General features: G+C 45.1%; 1 protein-coding gene across 1 annotated transcript in view; it reads right to left on the bottom strand.

Annotated features, from left to right (window-relative positions):
* The window catches only part of LOC133613364 (titin-like), a 206438-nt gene that overhangs the window by 23950 nt on the left and 160126 nt on the right, over positions 1–22362 (bottom strand). The window contains exons 235-243 of the mRNA XM_072914530.1: positions 5240–22333; positions 4862–5158; positions 2446–3033; positions 2046–2348; positions 1673–1969; positions 1269–1556; positions 871–1170; positions 573–724; positions 44–194 (exon numbers count right to left, since the gene is read on the bottom strand). Of these exons, the coding sequence (XP_072770631.1) occupies positions 44–194; positions 573–724; positions 871–1170; positions 1269–1556; positions 1673–1969; positions 2046–2348; positions 2446–3033; positions 4862–5158; positions 5240–22333 (19470 nt within the window). The remainder of the gene's footprint in view (positions 1–43; positions 195–572; positions 725–870; positions 1171–1268; positions 1557–1672; positions 1970–2045; positions 2349–2445; positions 3034–4861; positions 5159–5239; positions 22334–22362) is intronic.

Here is a 22362-nt window from a genome sequence, read left to right as displayed (position 1 = left end):
TGGTTGTAGAAGCCTTAGAAGATGTCATGAGTTCAAGAGATACCTATGGGGTCGTAGGCCTTGTAGAGATCAGAGGCCTCAGAGTAGTTTCCGGCTCCAGCCTTGTTGACAGCACATACTCTGTACTGGTACTCATTGTTCTCCACAAGGTTAGTGACCTTTTGCCTGGTGTCTCTGATAGTGCCTTTCACCACCTACGCAATAAAAGCCATTAGCCTTTAGCTTTGGAGGTGTCACAAATGACTAGAACAATGGTTCTCAAACTTTTTTTAACCAAGTATCACCTCAGAAAAAACTTGACTCTCCAAGTACCACCATAACGACCAACATTAAAATACAGTAGCGTAGTAGGCCTGAGTGCTCATTAAAAACAAGGCAGAGGTTTTATTTAACAAGTATATTTAATATTTTTGGCCACCGTAATATGACCCAAACTTTGAACAGTAACACTGTGTTTGAATATAGATAAATAAAACACTGTACTTTAAGATGGAGCCCGCGTACCACTATTGGTACACGCACCACCGTTTGAAGGACTAGAAGCATCTCTTAGGACTAATCTCTTTACCGACCTTGAACCACTGCAGACTCTTCTTCTCCCTTTTCTCAAGGTAGTATCCGTCAATGTCGCTCCCTCCATCCAAAGCTGGTCTTTCCCAAACCACTGTCATGGTTGACTTGGTGATCATGGTGACTTTAGGTGTGGATGGTTCACTGGGAGGCACTGTCAAAACGATCAGTTTATCAGTTTTAATAAGGTGAAATCTCATACATCATCTGTTCCACTAATATTGTATTACTAAATCTGCTGGTTTAACAATAGCACTGGAAGGATAGATTATAACGTAAAACAATTGTGTTGTTTCCTACCAAAAGTGTTTTTGGCGATGACGGCCTCAGACTCCAGAGGGTCGCCGATGCCATACTTGTTGACACCTCGGATTCTGAAGATGTACTCATTGCCCTGAATGAGCCTTGGCACGTTAACAATGCAGTCAACTAGTTTCTCTGAGATGATGGACCACATTACTCTGCTGGTCTCCCTCTTTTCTACAATGTAGTGTGTTACCATGGCACCTCCCTCGTCAGCAGGAGGAGACCACATGATGGTGATGTTGTCAGCGGTCACCTTCTTAAATTGAATCTCTCCAGCAGGTGGCCCTGGTCTGTCTGGAAATGGAAATTAAGGAATACATTCAATCATATTGGGATCTATAGTGACCATATCTTCATTCAAAATATGCTGCTGTGTTTTTTAAAGTAAGTACCTTGAATAAGCAATCTGACAAGGGCACAAGTTGAGCCCAGGGAGTTCTTCACCTTGACCTCATACGTTCCAGAGTTCAGGCGAGCTGTTTCCCTCAGGAACAAACTTGTGTACTCAAATGTGTGTTTAAAGGAAAGCTGGGCGTTCGGTTTGAGTTCTCTTCCATCCTTTAGCCACTCGATAGTGGGAGCAGGTTTGGCAGTGATATTAAACTTAAGTTCAACATTTGAACCTGCTCTGTACTTTACCTCGTTCAAGTACTCTGAAGGTATTTCAATTTCTGGGGCACCTGCAATAAAAGTCAATTATATGGTTGATCATCTCAAAGACCAATAGTCTACATACAAATGACTACTGTGTAAATATGCACACAAAGTATTATGTTTTAAATTGAGTATTGCATACCAAAAGTGTCTACACATGTGGCAGGTCCAGCTATCATGGATGGATTGCTCACTGCGCCAACAGCATTCTTGGCCATCACTCGGAACTCGTAGGTCACATCCTGGGTCAGGCCAGTCACAGTGTAGCGGGTGTCAGTGATGTTGGTGAGGTTTGTCTTGAACCACCTTCCATCTACTCCCTCCCTCTTTTCAACCATATAGCCTGTGATCTTGGAGCCTCCATCATAGTTGGGCTTCTGCCAGGCTAGGCTAATTGAGTTCTTTGTGATGTCACTGATGCGCAGGTTGATGGGTGGCTCTGCAAGAAGACCGTCAGCACTCATAAGACAACAGTGACTGTACTACGAAAGATAGTTTCAGGTACCCCAACCTACCACAGGCATCAATAGCCAGCACTGCATCTGAAACTTTGCTGAATTCACTGACTCCAGCAGCGTTCTCAGCTGCCACCTTGAACTCATAAATTAGTCCAGCGTGGATGCTTGTGACCTTGTAGTGTGTGGCACGGATCACCATTCTGTTTACTCTCTGCCACAGGAGGCTATTCATGTCTTTCATCTGGAGATGGTAACCAAATACGTGGCTGCCTCCATCTGACTTGGGCTCCTTCCAAGCAACTGTAATGGTCTCCCTGGTCACACCAGTGATCTCTGGAGTCGAGGGTGCGTCAGGGACAGCTGAAGAGTAATAAAAGTAGTTTTTTTTAATCGTAAATTTCAAACAAACAAAATCAAATATTAAGACTAGACCGATTCATTGACTATGACCACTTACTATAAGGAAGTCTGACAGTGACAGGTGGTGAGTCAATGTGCTCGCTGATTCCATATCTGTTCTCAGCCTTAATTCTGAACTGGTATTCCAGGCCTGTTGAAAGCTTCAAGATCTTCATGGTACAACGAGCCACAGCAGAGGAGACATCTGTCCAATTGGCTGTAGTTGTCTCTCTCTTCTGGAGGATGTAGTTTGTGATTGGGCTACCACCGTCATAAGCCGGTGGGAGCCACTTCAGGTTCACGCTGTCCTCTGTGACATCTGACAGCTCCACAGGTCCCAACGGAACACTGGGCCTGTCCAGAACCACAATGTTGATGAAGGATTTGGTGGTTCCACTCGAGTTGGATGCAATTATATCATAACGTCCAGAATCTCCAGCGATGCTCTCACGCAATGTGATCTTGATGCTATCAGGGGTGACCTCAGAGTTGAATCTTATTGTTGACTTGAGCAGCACATTATCCTTGGAGAGAGAAACCTTTGGCAATGGCCTGCCTATAAGCGGAATCTCACATTTGAGGTTGGAGCCAGCTCTAACATATACTGTGTTGTGAGGGTAGTTGTTCATGATGATCTCAGGTGATTCTTAAAGAAATAGGTAACAAAGAGAACACTGAGTTGAATACAATCAGCACAAAAGCAAAATTCACACAGTGTCAGTTGGTTTAATTTCTATGCATTTTACTATTCAAGCTGACGGGCAGTTTCTGATATGGGCAACGTGGCGTTTGCTAGGGTGGGATCGTCGGAGGGAAGCATGGGCAATCCCAACCTATCTATCTATGTCTATATCTATATATTTACATTTATATATACATATTACGGCTGTCAAAATTAACACGTCATTAATTCTTTAAAAAATGATCGACATTACCATAAATGAATGAAGATTATTCACAGTGTTTGTGCATTGCACAGGTAGTGATCACGTCACACGCCAGCAACAAACTTTCTCATTATTGCCGCACATCAAGTTTAAAATAGCTTCTTAAATCGAAACAAGAATGTGAGAATGGCATTGCTAGCCTTAATTCTACATAAACAACAAACAGGACAACAAATTATGCTGGTTGAGTTTATCTGCGTTTACCACAGATAAATACAGGTATATGCCTTTTCTAAATGGACAGCCACTGCACGTAGGACATTAACATCTGTGTATGTGCTGCAAGATGTTGTCATATTGCCAACTAACGTCGTACAAACTAGAGATAGTTCGTACAAAAAAATATATCAGTGCTGTCATCTGAAAAAGTAAATAAGCTTGTTCGAGAAACCGAGGATTTGTAATTAGATGAAGAGCAGCAGAAAAGACAGACCTTAACGAGGGAATCGAGATCACGTTCTTTATTGACAATCGCCATGTCTCGTCAACGTACTGACTTCTCGTCAAGGCACCTTCTCTCTCACACACACACACTTAACAATAATAGTGCAACACGTCACATTCGGTCCAACCGCGCCAACAAAATATAAAATAGCTTACATTAGTTTACACAACTGGTTAAACTAAGGAAGAGTAAATGCAGATGTAAATAGTGCACTATGTGAAGTTGTTTACGGCTGTCTTTATTTCATTATCTATTAATATACTGTTCGTCTGTATTGTTGCAGAGACTTTCAATATGTGCACTTAATTCTTACTATACTTACTGTCACCAAGAGTTGAGTTATTACTACAAACAAGTATTTTTGAGTGCAAAGAATTGTGTGGGAACATCCAGTGTTTGTCTCAAATTGTACTTTCTGAGAAGCAGTGTCCTCTACAGTGGAATTTTTTTCTATCAGTTTAGAAAATGCAGTTTTCCAGAAAAGTGATCTCACATTTTAACATTTAATAAGGTAAATACATTACAAATTGACATTTAGCTTCGCTGGCTTCATCTTTACCGGGTGATGATAGCTTATCAAGTAACTTCAAAGCAGATACTTTCCCTTGAACGAATCTGTTTTGGCTTGGAACGCTCGAGACAAATGTGGCACACTTTATTACCGCCGCCAAAGAGGTTGTGTTTTGGCAAGGGTTTGTTTGTCTGTTTGTTAGCAACATAACTGAAAAAGTTATGGTAGGATTTTGAAAAACAAAAATCCTCTTAACTACTACGAAGTGGAACACACTTCACTTCCTGCTTCCTCTTTCTCCCCTCTATGCGGCACTCCCCGCCCCCATGTTGCTGTCCTGCGCTGTGCAGAGTATTCTGGGAGATGTAGAATATTTTCAGACACACTAAAGCAAAAGTGCCAGAAAAACACTATACTCACCACGTTTTTGTTTGATACCGTCACGCATTCCGGCATTATTGATACGATTTTGAAACCGCAACACCGTGGTGTATCGACATCAGTATTACATCCCTTGTAAATAGTTATATGTTTGAGCAGAACAATATCTTAGGTCTTTAAAACAACTTACCATGCTGGTCTTTGACCAACACAGGGGTGACCATTTCATTGGCATCACTGAATCCAGCATGGTTCTCAGCTATTACTCTGAAGAAGTACTCTCTGTTCTCCCTTAGACCAGACACTGTGTAGTGGATGGACTTGGTTACACCACATTTGACCCACTTGTCCTGGCCTTTCTCCAAAGCTTCCACCAAGTATCCAGATATTCTACTGCCCCCATCTTGCTCAGGTTTGGCCCAGGCCAGGGATACACTGTCTTTGGTCACATCGGTCACACCAAGTTTTGGTGGTGGGCTTGGCTTTTCTGTTGAAATACAATATTGTGTTATGTTAACAACATTATATAAAAATCTTGTGAATTAATGTTGAATAAAAAGTGTAATACCTGAGATCTTGGTTCCTTCCTTGGTCTCAGCAGGCACCCCTATTCCATACTCATTCTCGCCAGTCACTCTGAAGTAGTATACTCCACCCTCCTGCAGGTCCGATGCTTTGTATGTCAGCCTGTGGCATGCATTGGTCAACTGAGTCCATCCCTTCTTGCTGGCCTCACGAATATCCACCAGATAGTTCTTCACTGGTCCGCCTCCTTCATTCTCAGGAGTGTCCCATGTCACAGTAGCAGAGTTTTTGGTCACATCCTTGATCTCAATACAAGATGAAGGTCCGGGAGAATCCAGAACTCTGACATTGAGGGTCAAAGTGGCAGTACCAGCCACATTAGACAAGGAGACGGTGTATTTTCCTGAATCATTGCGAGTGGCTTTTTCCAGAGTGATGGAGGTGAAAGTGTCAGTAGTGTCAATGACAGCACGGACTCTTAAGTCAACATCAAGCTTTGTCCAAGTAACACTGGGGAAGGGTTTGCCTCTGAAGGGCACAGTCATAGTGAATGAACTACCATCCTTTACAATAAAAGTTTTCCTCATCTCATTACTAATGTCAAAGATTGGCTCTTCTTCTCTTTCCTTGGCCAACTGTTTGTCTGACTCTGAGCTGGGGTCACTAAATCCAATTTTGTTGATGGATTTGACAACAAACACATACTCTGCACCAGGTGTCAGTCCCACAACAGTAAACTCAGTATTCTTGGTGTTCTGGACCCCAACTGTCCATTCATCATCTATAGTATTTCTGTATTCTACTCTGTAACCAGTCACAGGTGCCCCACCATCAAACAATGGTTTATTCCAGGACAGGGTGACTGTGGTCTTTGTCGAATCAATGATTTTAGGCTTAGCAGGTGGTGAAGGCAAGAATTGTGGGTCTTCGGCTTTGGTGAGAGGGCAGGAAATGCTGGGAGGGCTGAGGCCGGCAGAATTCTCTGCAAAAACTCTGTATTCATATTCACAGCCCTCACGAAGATGTGAGGCTTTCACTCTAAGGTCATAAACTGGTTTCTTGTTAACACGGCACCATCGAAGTCCAGTCTTTTCTCTCTTTTCAATTACATATCCAGCGATGCTGATGCCACCATCAGAGACTGGTCTTTCCCAACAGATGGTCATTGCCTCACTAGTAACTGAGGTGACCTGGACATTAGTCGGGGCTGCAGGGACTGTGAATGGATCCATGGCCTTTGTTGGTTCACTTTCCAGGGCTTCACCATCACCATATTTGTTGACTCCTCTAACTCTGAATATATACTCATTTCCTTTGAGCAGCTTGGTCACTTTACAAGTGGTGGCCTTCATGTCACCATGGACAAGAGTCCAAGCGAGGCGGCTAGTCTCACGTTTTTCCACAATGTAATGCAAAATATCAGCGCCACCATTTTCCTGAGGGGGACCCCAGTTCAGGGTACATTTTTCTGCTGTTGAGCCAGACACAGCCAAGGGTCCTGAAGCAGGTCCAGGTCTATCCAAAACCTTGCAATTGATAGCCACAGACCTTGTTCCTGCCACGTTGTGCAGAGTCAGGACATATTGGCCAGAGTCCCTCCTGATGGCATCTCTTACCAGCAGGGAAGTTGTGAAGTTGGTGGTGGTGATTTCACATCTAGCCTTTGCCTCAATCTCTTTTCCCTCTTTAGACCACGTGACCACAGGGAGTGGGCGCCCTGTTGTTTCAGCATCAATCCTAATGATTTCTCCAGCTTTAATGACAACCAGCTGTCTGAACCTTTCTTCCAAGATAATTGTGGGTGGATCGACATCATCCTTGACTGTGACAGGTCCAGTACTCTCTGAAGGTGCGCTTAACAACTCAGCAGAATTCTTAGCAATTACATGGAAGTCATATTGGACATCTTCTGTGAGTCCTGTGACATCAAAATAGGTATCGTGCAAGTTGGTGAAGTTGCATTTCAGCCACCGACCATTTAGAAGCTCTTTACGCTCAACAATGTAGCTTGTAATCTTGGCTCCACCATCATTTTCTGGCCTCTCCCAGAAGAGGGAGACTGAAGTCCTTGTGATGTTAGTGACCTTAAGATTACGTGGAGCTTCGCATGGATCCCTGGCTGCCACTGGGTCACTGGCTTTCGTGCTTGGGCCAATGCCGGCAATGTTTTCTGCATAAACTCTGAACTGATACAGCAAACCTTCTTCAATGCTTGTCATTTTAAACTGTCTGTCGGTCAGAAGACCTCTGTTTACCTTGGTCCAGAGGATGCTGCTTTGGTCTTTGCATTCAATGTGATAACCAATAACAGGGCTTCCACCATCACTGGCAGGTCTGTCCCAAACAACTAACATGGACGTTTTGGTGGCATGGGAAACACAGAGGTTGATGGGATGGCCAGGTGGTTCAAATGGATACTGAGCAACAATAGGGGAAGAGTCAACAGCAGGACTTTTGCCGTATCGGTTTTCGGCCGCAATGCGGAACTGGTACTCAGTTCCCTGATTAAGACGAGATACTTTAATTGATGTTCTAGCAACTGTGGCTGACACAATCTGCCAAGTGGTTGTGGTTGTGTCTCTCTTTTCCACCACATAATTATTAATCTGGCATCCACCATCATAGGTTGGAGCTTCCCAAGACAGACAGATGAATTCAGCGCTAACCTCATCCACTTTGATGTTACTCGGTGGACCTGGCTTGTCCAGGATTATAACTGAAATTTCAGCTGTCTTGGTACCCACTGCATTACTAAGAGTGATTTCATACTTTCCTACGTCCTCTCTGGTTGCATCCTTAATGAGAATTTTAGATGAGGTCTTGGAAGTGAGAACATTAACTCGCGTCGTCTGCTTCAGCACGTGCCCATCCTTCTTCCAAACCACCTCAGGCTGCGGCCTGCCTTTGAAGGGAACATCAATCTTCAGGTCATCTCCTGCTTTAACACTGTATGTGTTGAACACTAAGTTGATGATGGGTTCCACTGTGATATCTTTCACAGTCACAGGAGTAGCAAGAGGTTTAGGATCACTTTTGCCCTTGTCATTGACTGCAATGACCCTGAAAGAATATTCCTCTCCTGTTGTGAGACCATCAATAGTTGCCTCCAGTGCTTTGACTTCGCTGCACAAACTCCATTTTTCTTCTCCAAAGGGCTGCATCTCAACAATGTAGCCTGTAATCTTGCTGCCACCATCATGATCTGGCTTCTCCCATGATAGAGTGACGGTGTGACGAGTCACATCTACCAGCAGAATTTTACCAGGAGGCAAAGGAGCTTCAGAAATTTTGACTTGCTCTGTAGAGGCAGGCAGACCTACACCAAGTTCATTCACAGCCAGCACACGGAAATAATATCGGCCTCCTTCCTGTAGGTCAGAGATGATGTAGGAGTTCCTCACACAATTTGTGCATACGCTGGTAAAAGCCATTCTCTTCTGCTCTCGCTTTTCTACAACATAGTGAGATATCTTAGCGCCGCCATCAATAAGAGGAGGCTCCCAGGAGAGAGCGACTGAATTTCTTTTCACATCTTTGACTTCAAGGTTAGTAGGGGCGCTAGGTGAGTCCAGAACGCGGACATTTATGAAGGCTGATTTTGAACCACTCAGGTTCTCAAGGGTCAGTACATACTTGCCGGTATCAAATCGGTCCACATTTTCAATCACTAACATTGTATAGGAGCTTGTCACATCAATCTGGGCCCGCTCATTCAGACTGCCATCTACCTTTGACCATCTGACCTCCGGTTCTGGCTTCCCTCGGATTGTGACAAACAAACGCAAAGTAGCAGTGGCACGGACGTTAACCATCTTTCTGAGATCTGAATCCAGTTCAATTTCAGGAGCTTCCAGCTTTTCAGCAACAATAACGGACCCAGGTAGGTCCACATGTTCACCCATTCCCTCAGAGTTAAAAGCACAAATACGGAAATTGTACTCAGCGTTCTCCTTCAATTTTTTCACAGTGTACTTAGTAGCCTGCACACCAGTGGATGGTGTAGAAATCACCCATTCATCAAGTGACGCCTCCTTAAATTCAACAATGTAACCAGTGACTGGTGCTCCACCATCATATATCGGTCTGGACCAGGTCAAGGAAGCAGTGGTACTGGAATGGTCACTGACTTTGGGGTTATTTGGAGGTCCTGGGGGGTAAATGGCTTCACATGCCTTGATGTACTGAGTGGGTGCACTGGGTGTCCCCACACCAGCAGCATTTTCAGCAGACACTCTAAATTCATAAGAGTGGCCCTCTGTGAGACCAGTGCATCTGAACCTCAGGTCAGTCAGCCTCTTCTTGTTGCATTTACTCCATCGGATGCCATCCTTATCACGTTTTTCAAGGACATATCCCTCAATTTCGGCTCCCCCATTACTCTCTGGCCTTTCCCAAGTGAGCACCATAGAGTCTCTGGTGATGGCACTAGCTTCTGGAGTGGATGGCGGACTTGGAGTAGTGAATGGATTGCGAGCGATAACAGGCTCAGACTCTAGTGGCTCACCAACACCATATTTATTAACAGCTGTCACTCTAAAGATATACTCATTTCCAGGCAGCAGTTTTGTCACTTTGTAACTGATGGCTTGAATCTTGGGCTCCACCATAGTCCATGACAAACGACTGGTCTCACGCTTCTCAATCATGTAGTGAGAAATACTTGCTCCACCATCCTGTGAAGGATGGTTCCAGTGCAGATAACACTTTTCAGCTGTGACTCCTTTAACTTCCAGAGGGCCATCTGGAGGGCCAGGCCTATCCAAAACTTTAACATTAACCGGGATCATCTTTACTCCACCAACGTTCGCAAGTTTAAGAACATAGTGGCCCCCGTCTACCCGGATGCAGTCTTTTACTGTCAATATGGTACAAGTAAGTGTGGTCTTGATCTCCATTCTTTGGGTGGTTTTGTCAATCTCCCTTCCCTCCTTCAGCCATACAACCTCAGGAAGAGGCTTGCCAGTGTAGTCTGCATCAATGACAAAAGTCTCACCTGCATGAACAACTATGAGATCCTTAAATTTAGAATCCATTGTTGCTTCTGGAGCCTCAATTTCATCTTTAGCAGTTATTTCTCCTGTGCTTTGAGAGGGACTGCTGGAAATACCAGCTGCATTCTTAGCAAAAACTCTGAATTCATAAATGCAGTCCTCAGTCAGGCCACTGAGGGTGTACTGTGTATCAATAATGTTGGTAAAACTGGCCTTCATCCAGCGGTTATCAGGGTGCTTTCGTCTTTCAATCACATAACCAGTTATCACGCTGCCTCCATCATACTGGGGCCGTGTCCACTGTAGTGTCACATGGTTCCGGGTTATTTCAATGGCCTCGGGAGTACCTGGTGGGTCACAGGGATCCCTAGCTACAATGCTATCAGAGACCTTACTAGCTGCACTCAGTCCTGCTATATTTTCAGCACACACCCTGAATTCATACTCAATGCCCTCTTCCAGTTCTATTGTCTTGAAACGTGCATCAGGAATGATAAGCTTATTGAGTTTAGTCCATAGGAGGTTGTTCTTCTCTTTCCTATCCAGATGATAGCCCAGAATGGGACTGCCACCATTATTTGTAGGAGGCTTCCACTCAACGACCATACTGTCTTTGGTTGCAGCAGTAATAGTTGGCGGTGCTGGGGCATCAGGCACACTGAATGGATACTGAGCAATGACAGGGGCCGAAATAATAGCAGAACTCTTTCCGTATCTATTCTCAGCAGACACTCTGAACTGGTACTCAACACCTGTCTTCAGATTGCTGACCTTGATGGTTGTCCTGGCAATGGTTGCAGACACAATATGCCAAGCTGTTGTAGTGGTATCTCTTTTTTCTACAATGTAGTTGTTAATCTGACAGCCTCCAGTATACCCTGGTGGTTCCCAGGATAGAGTTACATAATTCGAGCTCACTTCATCAATCTTCACAGGACCAGTGGGTGGGCCTGGCTTGTCGAGAATTATAACAGTAATCTCCTCAGTCGCTGTTCCGACATTACTGGTTGCTGTAACAGTATATTTGCCAGAATCCTCTCTATTTGCATCCTTGATACAGAGCTTTGTAGATGTGGGTGTACCAAACACATTTAACCTGGTTGTCTCCTTAAGAGCCAGTCCTTCTTTCTTCCATTCCACTTTTGGAACTGGACGCCCAGTCACTGGAATGTCAATCTTCAAATCTTCACCATGCTGCAAACTATAAGTATTAAATCTTATTTTGAAGCCGGGCGCCATTGTCAAATCATTTGCTGTGACCGGTGCGGCAAGAGCTCTTGGGTCACTTTTACCCTTGTCATTGAAGGCAGATACTCTGAAAAAATATTCGTGTCCTGCACTGAGGCCTGTGACAGTGCCCTCACAGGTTTTGACTGTTGCTGCCACCACCCATTCTTCCGAGTCCAAAGGTTGCATCTCAATGTAGTAGCCAATAATCCTGCTTCCTCCATCATGGACTGGTTTCTCCCAGGAGAGTGAAGCAGTAGTTTTAGTAACATCAGTTAATGTGACTTTACCTACGGGCAGAGGAGGCTCAGAGGCCTTAACGGAGTCTTCTGTCTCAGCTGGCTCTCCTACACCAAACTCATTTTCAGCAAGGACTCTGAAATAGTAAATTGTTCCTTCTGTGAGGCCAGTAATTCGGTAACTTGTCTTTGTGCACTTGTTTTCCACATTAGAGTAAACATTCCTAGTGGACTCACGTTTTTCAACTAGGTAATTCTTTATTCTGGCTCCACCATCAATAAGAGGGGGCTCCCAGGTCAGGGTGACACTTTCCCGTTTAATGTCTTTTACTGAGAGATTTACAGGGGCTCCTGGAGTGTCCAGAACTTTGACAGACACAAATGCTGATTTAGTGCCGGCACTATTTTCTAAATTAAGGATGTATTTTCCAGCATCATATCTGTCACAAATGTCGATAGAGAGCTGTGTGTAATCTTCTCCAAACTCTTTTTGAGCTTTGACGGGAAGTTCACTATCCTCCTTGGCCCAGCTAATTTCAGGTGTTGGACGACCTTTAAATGGAATGCAAATCCTCAGTGGGGCTCCTGCACGAACAACTATTCCCTTTCGGAGTTCTGAATCTAGAATCATTTCTGGTGCATTCATTTTATCAATAGGTGTGACTGTGCCCTGGACTTCGGCAGGCTCCCCGATGCCTAGTTTATTGATGGCACAGATGCGCACTTTATATTCCTGATGCTCAATTAACTTAGTGATGGTAAATTTGGTTGCAGTTACACCAGAGGGGGGTGTGCAAATGGTCCATTCCTCCTCATCAGCCTTTGTGAGTTCAACAGCATAACCTTGAATCTCACAACCACCATCATAGATTGGCCTCTGCCAGGCCAGACTTATGGAGTCTTTAGTAGTGTCAGTGACATGAGCATTGGTGGGACTGCCTGGCTCAAAAGTGGGGTCACAAGCTTTCAGGTAAGGAGTAGCTGGGCTTGGTTGACCTATGCCAGCTGCATTCTCAGCAGAAACCCTGAATTCATATTCATGGTCTTCAGTCAATCCTGTTACTCTGAAACGCAAGTCCGTCACTCTGCGCTTGTTACACTTGGTCCACCTCACTCCTGCACGGTCTCTCTTTTCAACAATATACCCAACAATTTCACTACCTCCATTCGTCTCTGGGCGATTCCAGCAGACAGTCATGGAATCCCTGGTAATATTGCTGATCTCAATCTCTTGAGGTGAGCCAGGACAGACAAATGGATTTCTCATGACAACTGGTGCAGATTCCAGGGGCTCACCGTCACCATATTTGTTGACTCCCATCACTCTAAAAATGTATTCATTGCCCTTCAAAAGTTTGGTGACTTTGAACATCGTGGCTCTGCAGTCACTGGAGACCACAGTCCATGCCAGACGGCTTGTCTCTCTCTTCTGGATAACATAGTGAGAAATACTGCTGCCTCCATCATGCCTGGGTGGAAGCCAAGACAGTGAACACTTCTCTTCTGTGACATTGCTGACAGTAAGAGGTCCGTCTGAAGGACCTGGTCTGTCCAGGACTTTCACACTGAAAGGGATAGTCTTACTTCCTGCCACGTTAGTCAGTACCAGTGTATACTGCCCACCATCCACTCTGATGGCTTCCTTCACAACAAGAAGAGCCTTAAAATCTGTATTTTTTATCTCAGCTCTGGCTGAGTTTTCCACTTCAACATCCCCCTTAAACCACTGAGCTGTGGGAATTGGCTTTCCTTCCACACTGGCCTCCAGACTGAATGTCTCTCCTGCATTAACCACAAGGGTTTGGTTGTACATTGCATCCGTCTCGCATTTGGGTGGGTCAACTTCATCTATAGCTGTGATAGATCCCGTGCTCTCGGAAGGCTTACTGATAGCACCAGCTGCATTTCTTGCAATGACTCTAAAGTCATATTTACTATTTTCTGTCAAGCCAGTGACTGTAAATTCACGCTCTATGATGTTTGCAAAGCTCGCCCTCATCCACTTTCCTTCAGGAAGATCCCGTTTCTCCACTACATAGCCAGTAACTAAACATCCACCATCATACACTGGGGGTGTCCATCTTAGCTTCACTGAGTGCCTTGTCACTATCACTGCTTCTGGACAGCCAGGAGGATCACATGGATCACGGGCCACATAGACCTCTGAGACTTTGCTGCACTTTCCAATGCCAACGATGTTCTCTGCATAGACTCTGTATTCATACTCAATGCCCTCCTCCAAAGGAGTGGATTTGAACCTGCAGTCTTGGATTAGAGTTTTGTTAATCTTGGTCCAAAGAATACTGTTTTTCTCTTTCCTTTCAAGATGATAGCCTAAGATAGCGCTGCCTCCATCAGATGGAGGTTTGTGCCATTCAACCACCATGTAGTCCTTAGTGTATGAAGATACAAATGGTGTACCTGGTGGCCCAGGCTCTTGGAATGGATACTGGGCCAAAACAGGCTCAGAATCAATTGCATAACTCTTTCCGTATCTATTTTCAGCGTAGATTCGGAATTGATATTCAGCGCCTGTCTTCAGATTAACCACTTTGAGTGTGGTTCTTGCCACAGTGGCAGACACAACTACCCAGTTGGTTGTGGTTGTATCTCTTTTCTCCACAACATAGTTGGATATTGCGCAACCACCTGTATAAGTAGGAGGTTCCCATGTGAGTGTGATGCTCTCGGCGCTAACATCCTCAAACTTGACAGGGCCTGTCGGTGGTCCAGGCTTATCCAAGGTGATAACCTCAATTGTGGCTTCCTTAGATGCCATGTCATTGGTGACACTGATACTGTACATTCCTCCATCTTCTTTGGTGGCATCCTTTATAGTAAGTGTAGTGTGACGTGCAGAATCTGTGACATTAACTCTGGTGGTCTGTTTGAGGGCAGCTCCATCCTTGGTCCAAGAGATGGTTGGCTTAGGATGACCTGCGATTGGCACCTCTATCTTGAGGTCATAACCCACTTGGACACTGTAGCTGCTCACTTGAGGTCTAACAGCAGGCTCAATCACAAGGTCCTGAGCAACAATTGAGTTTGCCAGTTGCCTGGGATCGCTCCTGCCCTTACTGTTAACAGCAATAACTCTGAACTGATACTCTTCCCCCGTAAGAAGGTTAGTCACCAATGCCTCAGTTGCCTTCCCACTAGCACACACAGACCATGATTCACTGTCTTGAGGTGCAAGTTCAACTTCATAGTGACTTATTCTACTGCCACCATCATGTTCAGGCTTTTCCCAAGTCAAGGTTACAGTGCTATGTGTAACATCGACAACACTGACTTTACCAGGGGGCTGGGGCTTTTCAGAAATTTTTATTGGCTCTGTGGTTTTAGCTGGTAAACCTACACCATATTCATTCTCAGCAAGAACTCGGAAAAAGAATATTCCACCCTCTGGGAGAGGTTCCACCTTCCATGACATCTTATTGCAGACAGTGATGGGAGAATAAACCTTCCTGGTGCTCTCCCGCTTCTCGACTATATAATGCTTAATCTTTGATCCACCATCCAGTAATGGAGGTTCCCATGTAAGTGTGACAGAATCTTTGGTAATCTCTTTAACCAGGAAGTTATTTGGAGGGCTTGGTGAGTCTAAAACTCTGACGCTGATGAAGACTGACTTCACTCCACTAGCATTCTCTGCAGTCAGTGTGTATTTGCCACTATCAAATCTGTCAACATTCTCAATCATAAGAGAAGCATAGTTGTCTGTATTGTCAATTTGAGCAGTTTCCCTGATCTCACCATCAGCTTTGCCCCATTTAATCTCAGGGGCTGGACGACCTCTTACAGGGACAAATAGCCTGAGAGTGCTTGCAGCTCTAATATTGATCATCTTTCGCATGTCTGCATCCAGGTCAAGATCTGGCGCCTCAAGCTTTTCTTCCAAAGTGATTTTTCCTGCAACATCAGCATGCTCACCAACACCAACTTTGTTGATGGCACACACTCTGAACTGATACTCATGCTTCTCTAGAAGTTTTGTCACCGTAAACCGTGTGTCTGCAATTCCAGTAAAAGGAGTGCACATGAACCATTCATCTGATGCACTATTGCATGCCTCAACAATGTAGGACTGAATCTCACAGCCACCATCATAGATGGGTTTACCCCAGGTTAAGGAAACAGTGGACCTTGACGTGTCCACCACCTTTGGATTGTTTGGCGGGCCTGGTTTAAAAATGGGATCTAAAGCTTTGTAGTATGCTGTTGGAGGACTGGGTTGTCCCACACCGGCTGCATTCTCAGCAGAAACTCTAAATTCGTAGCTGTGGTTTTCGAGGAGCCCAGTAACTCTGAAGCGTAGTTCGCTCACGGTGCGCTTGTTGCATCTTGTCCATCTAACACCATCCTTGTCACGTTTCTCAACAATATAACTTTGAATGGCATTACCACCATCATTACTTGGTCTTTCCCAAGTCACCACCATAGAGTCTTTTGTAATAGTGGAGATCTCTACTTCTGTTGGTGGGTTGGGAGTGACAAATGGATTTCGGGCAATCATGGGCTCAGATTCCAGAGGCTCACCTACTCCATATTTGTTTACAGGAATCACTCTAAAGATATACTCATTACCAAGAAGAAGTTTGGTAATCTTCAAGTTCAGGGTCTGAACTTTTTGTTCAACGACAGTCCAAACCAGTCTGCTAGTCTCTCTCCTTTCAACAATGTAATGGGATACATCACTACCGCCATCTTGTAAAGGTGGTTTCCAGGAAATAGAACACTTCTCATTCGTGACACCATATATTGAAATGGGTCCCTCGGGTGGACCTGGCCTGTCCAGAACTTTGACATTTATGTTAACAGATTTCTCTCCTCCAACATTCTTTACCAGCAAAGTATACTGACCTCCATCTACACGAATGGCTTCTTTAACAACAAGACAGGCCAAAAAGTCTGTGTTCTTGACTTCGAGGCGTGCTGCTTCACTCATGATTTGGCCCTCCTTCAGCCAATGTACAGCAGGTACAGGTTTGCCACTGATAGCTGCCTCAAGCCTAAATGTCTCACCAGCATTTACCATCACAACCTGGGCATACTTAGAATCCAAGTCTATTTTTGGTGGGTCCACCTCATCCTTTGCAGTGATAGCTCCAGTAGAGTCAGAGGGCTGACTGCTGACACCTGCTGCATTTCTGGCAATGACACGGAACTCATAAATCTGATCTTCAGTGAGGCCTGTTACAACGAAGTAAGTGTCAATAATGTTTGTGAAACTAGCCTTCATCCAGCGGCCAGTCCCTTCTTTTTTCTCCACTACATACCCAGTGATTTTTATGCCACCATCATATTCTGGTTTTGACCATTGCAAAGTTACCTGGTTTCTGGTTACAATGACAGCCTCTGGCTTTCCTGGTTTCTCACAGGGGTCTCTGGCTACATGCAGTTCACTCACATTGCTGGCTTTGCTTATGCCGACAATGTTTTCAGCATAAACTCTGAACTCATATTCGATGCCTTCTTCGAGGCTAACTACTTTGAATCTAGGCTCTGGGATAAGTTGCTTGTTCTGCTTTACCCATAAAATGCTGTTTTTCTCTTTGAGCTCCAGGTGATATCCCAGGATTTTACTTCCACCATCACTGCTAGGTTTGTCCCATACGACCAGCATGCTCTCTTTTGTTGCTGACTGAACAACAACCGAATGTGGTGAACTGGGCACCTCAAATGGATACTGAGCCACAATGGTTTCAGAGTGAAGCACTGAAGACTTTCCATATCGATTTTCTGCAGCAATCCTGAACTGATACTCACATCCGGTCTTCAGACGTACAGCCTTGACAGTTGTCCTAGCCACGGTCGCTGATACTATCTGCCAGTTGGTGGTCGATGTATCTCTCTTTTCAACAATGTAATTATTGATGGTGCAACCACCATCATACTCGGGTGGATTCCAAGACAAAATCACACTGTCAGCAGTGACTTCATCAAATTTGATGGGGCCAGTGGGAGGGCCTGGTCTATCTAGGACGACCACACTGATGTCTGTAGTTGTCTCTCCAGCTGTATTAGTCAGTTTGATGGAATATGTACCCACATCATCTCTGCAAGCGTCCTTAATGACAAGGAGAAGGTTTTTGTCTGTGTTGTCAGTATTAACTCTTGTCGTCTCCTTCAGGGCAACACCATCTTTGAGCCAAATTGCTGTAGCTCTGGGACAGGCAACATAAGGGACATCTATCTTCAGATCATCCCCAGCTAGCACACTAAATGTGCTGAAAGCCAATTTGAACATTGGTGGGATAACTAGATCTTTGGCTACCACTGGTACACTGAGAGGGCGTGGATCACTAACTCCCTTTTCATTTGTGGCTGAGATACGGAACATGTATTCCTCTCCCTGTGTTAAACCAGTTACAACAGCCTCATTGGTCTTTACTGCCATGACTTGGGTCCACTTTTCACTGCTTTGACCCTGCATCTCAACAATATACCCAGTGATTCTGCTGCCACCATCATGGTCAGGCTTTTCCCAGGCTAGTGTAACACTGGTCCCGGTCACTTCACGGAGAGTTACTTTTCCTGGAGGCAAAGGTTTTTCTGACACTTTAACAGGCTCAAATGTCTCCACTGGAAGGCCAATGCCATATTCATTCTCAGCCAGGATTCTGAAGAAGTACATTTTTCCTTCTTCCAACTCTGCAACTTTCCAGCTGGATTTATGGCAGCTGGCACAGACTGTCGAATAGGCCTTTCTTGTTGACTCACGCTTTTCCACTATGTAATTGCGTACTCTGGAGCCACCATCAATTAATGGTGCATCCCAAATAAGAGATACAGAACCTTTAGTAACCTCTTTGATGACAAGATTCTGAGGTGCTCCAGGGGTGTCTAGCACTCTAACATTAACAAAGGCTGTCTTACTTCCTGAAGCATTCTCCACAGTAACCATGTATTTACCTCCATCGAATCTGTCAACATTTTCAACTTGAAGAGTAGTGAATGATGATGTGATCTCAATGTTAGCTTTATCCAGGGACTCTCCATGTTCTCTAGACCATTTTACCTCAGGAGCTGGTCTCCCTTTAATAGGCACAAAGAGTCTGAGAGTGCTACAAGCTCTGATGCAAACTACTTTACGAAGATCCGCCCCAAGTTCAATTTCAGGCGGAAGCAACCTGTCTTCGGCTTTAGGGGTGCCAGGAACAGCAGCAGGTTCTCCTACACCTTCACAGTTGGTGGCACAGATGTTAATTTTGTACTCTTGGTTTTCTTTCAGGCCAGTGATAGTGAATGAGGTGGCTGTCCATCCCTTCTTCGGAGTGTGAATTGTCCATTCATCCTCTTCAGGCAGGCAGGTCTCCACAATGTAGCCAGTGATTTCAGAACCACCATCATAGACAGGTTTATTCCAAGCAAGCGTCACAGAGGACTTTGTAGTGTCAAGAACTCTTGGGTTTCCTGGAGGTCCAGGCTGAAAGATTGTGTCCATGGCTTTGTAGAATGGACTTGAGGGACTTGGCTGGCTTAGTCCAGCATTGTTCTCGGCAAATATTCTGAATTCATACTCATGACCTGGTGTGAGGCCAGAGGCCTTGAATCGAAGGTCTGTTACGGTCCTCTTGTTGCACTTCACCCATCGCTGTCCAGTCTTATCCCTTCTCTCAATAATGTAAGTGTTGATTCTGCTGCCTCCATCATGTTCTGGGCGCTCCCAGCAGACAACCATTGATTCTTTAGTAATGATGGTCACTTCAGGCTGTGATGGGGGATCACTAGTAACATAGGGATTAGCACAGATGACGGGCTGAGACTCCACGGGTTCACCAATGCCATACTTGTTAACTGCCATCACTCTGAAGATGTACTCATTGCCCTTCAAAAGCTTAGTGACCTTGAACCTGTTTGCTTGAAGGTCTGTGGCCACATTTGTCCAGGCCAACCTACTGGTTTCACGCTTCTGAATGATAAAATATTCAATCTTTGCGCCACCATCATGTGTTGGATGCAGCCAGTTCAAAACACATTTCTCCGCAGCTATGTCAGTAACACTTAAGGAATCCGGTGGTCCAGGTCTGTCGAGAACCTTTACATTAAATGTGAACTTAGCAAATCCACCAGGGTTGCTGGCAGTCAGCGTGAAAGCACCACCATCTCTTCTTAAAGAGTCTTTGTTTATCAGAGTTGTGTGGAAATCAGATGTCTTTATCTCCAACTTGCCTGTATCTTCAAGCTCCTTCCCTTCCTTGGTCCATACAAGTGATGGGATCGGCCGGCCTGTCACATTTGCCTCTAATTTAAACACCTCTCCTGCCATGACAACAACATTACTACTGTAAAGTGTGTCAACATCAATCTGTGGCTCTTCAATATCATCTCTGCATGTAATTGCTTCTGATGGCAGAGAGGGTGCGCTTACAGCGCCAGCTGAATTACGAGCAAACACGCGGAATTCATATACAACATCTTCAGTCAGACCACTGACTGTGTAAACTGTCTCCAGAATGTTGTTAAAGTTAGCTTTGAGCCACCGCCCGTTTGGCAACTCTCTTCTTTCCACGGTGTATCCAGTGATCGAAAATCCTCCATCTGCCTCTGGTTTTGTCCATGAAACAGTCACCTCATGTCTGGTAATATTCAGTATGACAGGTCTGCCAGGTTGGTCCACTGGGTCCAAAGCATACATAGGCTCTGAGGGTTTGCTAGGTTTGCTAAGACCAGCCATGTTTTCAGCAATAACACGGTGCTCATATGCGATTCCATCAACCAGGCCTGTTGATTTGAAGATATTTCCGACAACAAGGGCTTTGCTTATCCTCTGCCATAGAATGCTATTTTTCTCTTTTCTTTCTATGTGGTAGCCCAGTATGGCATTGCCTCCATCAGAGGATGGTTCATTCCAGCTCAGAGTCATAACATCCTTATTGAAAGACGTGACTGAAGGGGTTCCTGGCTGCCCTGGCACATCAAATGGATATGCAGCCACCACTTGATCAGAAACAATTGACGGTCCAATGCCATATCGATTCTGGGCCTTGACACGGAACTGATATCCGGTTCCGGTGATTAGCCGGGTTGCCTTGAATGTGGTGCGGATCACTGTGGCTGCCAACTCCACCCAGGAAGTACCTGTGGTTTCCCGCATTTCAACAATATAATTGTTGATAGGAACACCTCCATCATTTTCTGGGGCTTCCCAGGACATAAGGATATAATCACATGAGACCTCATCCAGCTTGATGGGACCTGTGGGAGGACCTGGAATATCATGGACTACCACTGTGATTGTTTCGGTCACTGTGCCCAGCATGTTCTTTCCTGTCATCGAATACTGGCCTCCATCAGTTCTTTTGATTTCACCAATGTTGAGGATGGTTGACATTGATGTGGTTTCAGTGTTGATTCGCTGTGTCTCTTTTAGCACAGCGTCTCCTTTCTTCCAAGAAACTCCAGGTCTTGGTTTTCCAAGGACGGGAATCTCCACTTTAACACGGTCCCCGGCCTTAGCGATGACCGTCCTCTGGTAGATGCCACGTAGGTCAAAGGATGGAACTGATGTTTGCTCTTTGATAATTGTAGGTCTACTCTCACGGGGGTCGCTTCTACCTGAAGCGTTGACAGCCATTATGCGGAAGGTATATTCTTCTCCCTCAAACAAATTTGATACAGTGTAGTCCAGAGCTTTGATGGTAGCAGCATGGATCCACTGGTCAGTGTCCTTCTTCTGATACTCAATGACATATCCTGTGATCAAGCTACCACCGTCATGCAGAGGCTTAGTCCATGCCAAACTGGCGCTGTCAGCTGTAACATCAGTGACATACAAGTTGTCAGGGGCAGAGGGGGCCTGAGACACCCTGATTGGTTCAGGAGTTTCAGCAGGTTCGCCTATACCCAGGTCATTCTCAGCAGAGACACGGAAGTAATAGTAAGCTCCCTCCTCTAGATCAGGTACTTTAAAAGAGCACTTCTGCCATGTGGTGCTCAGGACAGTGTACGCCTTCTTTGTGGCCTCTCTCTTTTCAATAATGTAGTTACGAATCTTAGAGCCACCATCAATGATCGGGATCTCCCACTGAAGAGTTATGCTTGTCTTGATGATCTCTCTGGGTTTGAGATTAACTGGCGGCCCTGGTGTGTCAAGAACCTTTACATTCACAAAGCCTGTCTTCTTCCCGGCAACATTTTCCAGACAGAGATTGTACTTTCCAGCATCATATCGGGTGCAGTCGGGAATGACAAGAAGAGTGTAAGACTCTGTTGTGTCAATATGTGCACGTGTTTTCAAATTGATATCATCTTTGCTCCACGTGACTTCAGGAACAGGGCGGCCCCTGATGAGAACAAACAAACGAATTGATGTACGGGCTCTGACTACCAGGGTTTTCCGGAGTTCAGCATCCAGCTCAAAGTCAGGAACGGACTCCTGGTCCACTAATTCAGTGACTTCTTCAACCTCTGCAGGCTCACCAACTCCCTCTGAGTTCACAGCTCTGACTCTGAAATGGTATCTGCCTCCCTTTTGAAGTTTACCAATAACATATTCGGTAGCCTTCAGATGGTACTCTGTCTCAGTCTCCCAGTCATCATGCCCCTCTTTTTTATACTCCACTATGTATCCCTCCACTTCCAGACCACCATCATAGTAGGGTCTGCCCCAATTGAAGGTTGCAGATGTTTTAGTGGTGTCTGAAATCCTAGGGTTTGAGGGAGGCCCTGGTGGATCTGATACAAAATAAAGGAACAAGAAACAA

Source organism: Nerophis lumbriciformis, linkage group LG13, assembly GCF_033978685.3.
Source record: "Nerophis lumbriciformis linkage group LG13, RoL_Nlum_v2.1, whole genome shotgun sequence".
In the NCBI taxonomy this organism is placed as follows: domain Eukaryota; kingdom Metazoa; phylum Chordata; class Actinopteri; order Syngnathiformes; family Syngnathidae; genus Nerophis; species Nerophis lumbriciformis.
This window is presented reverse-complemented; position numbering and strand designations above follow the sequence as displayed.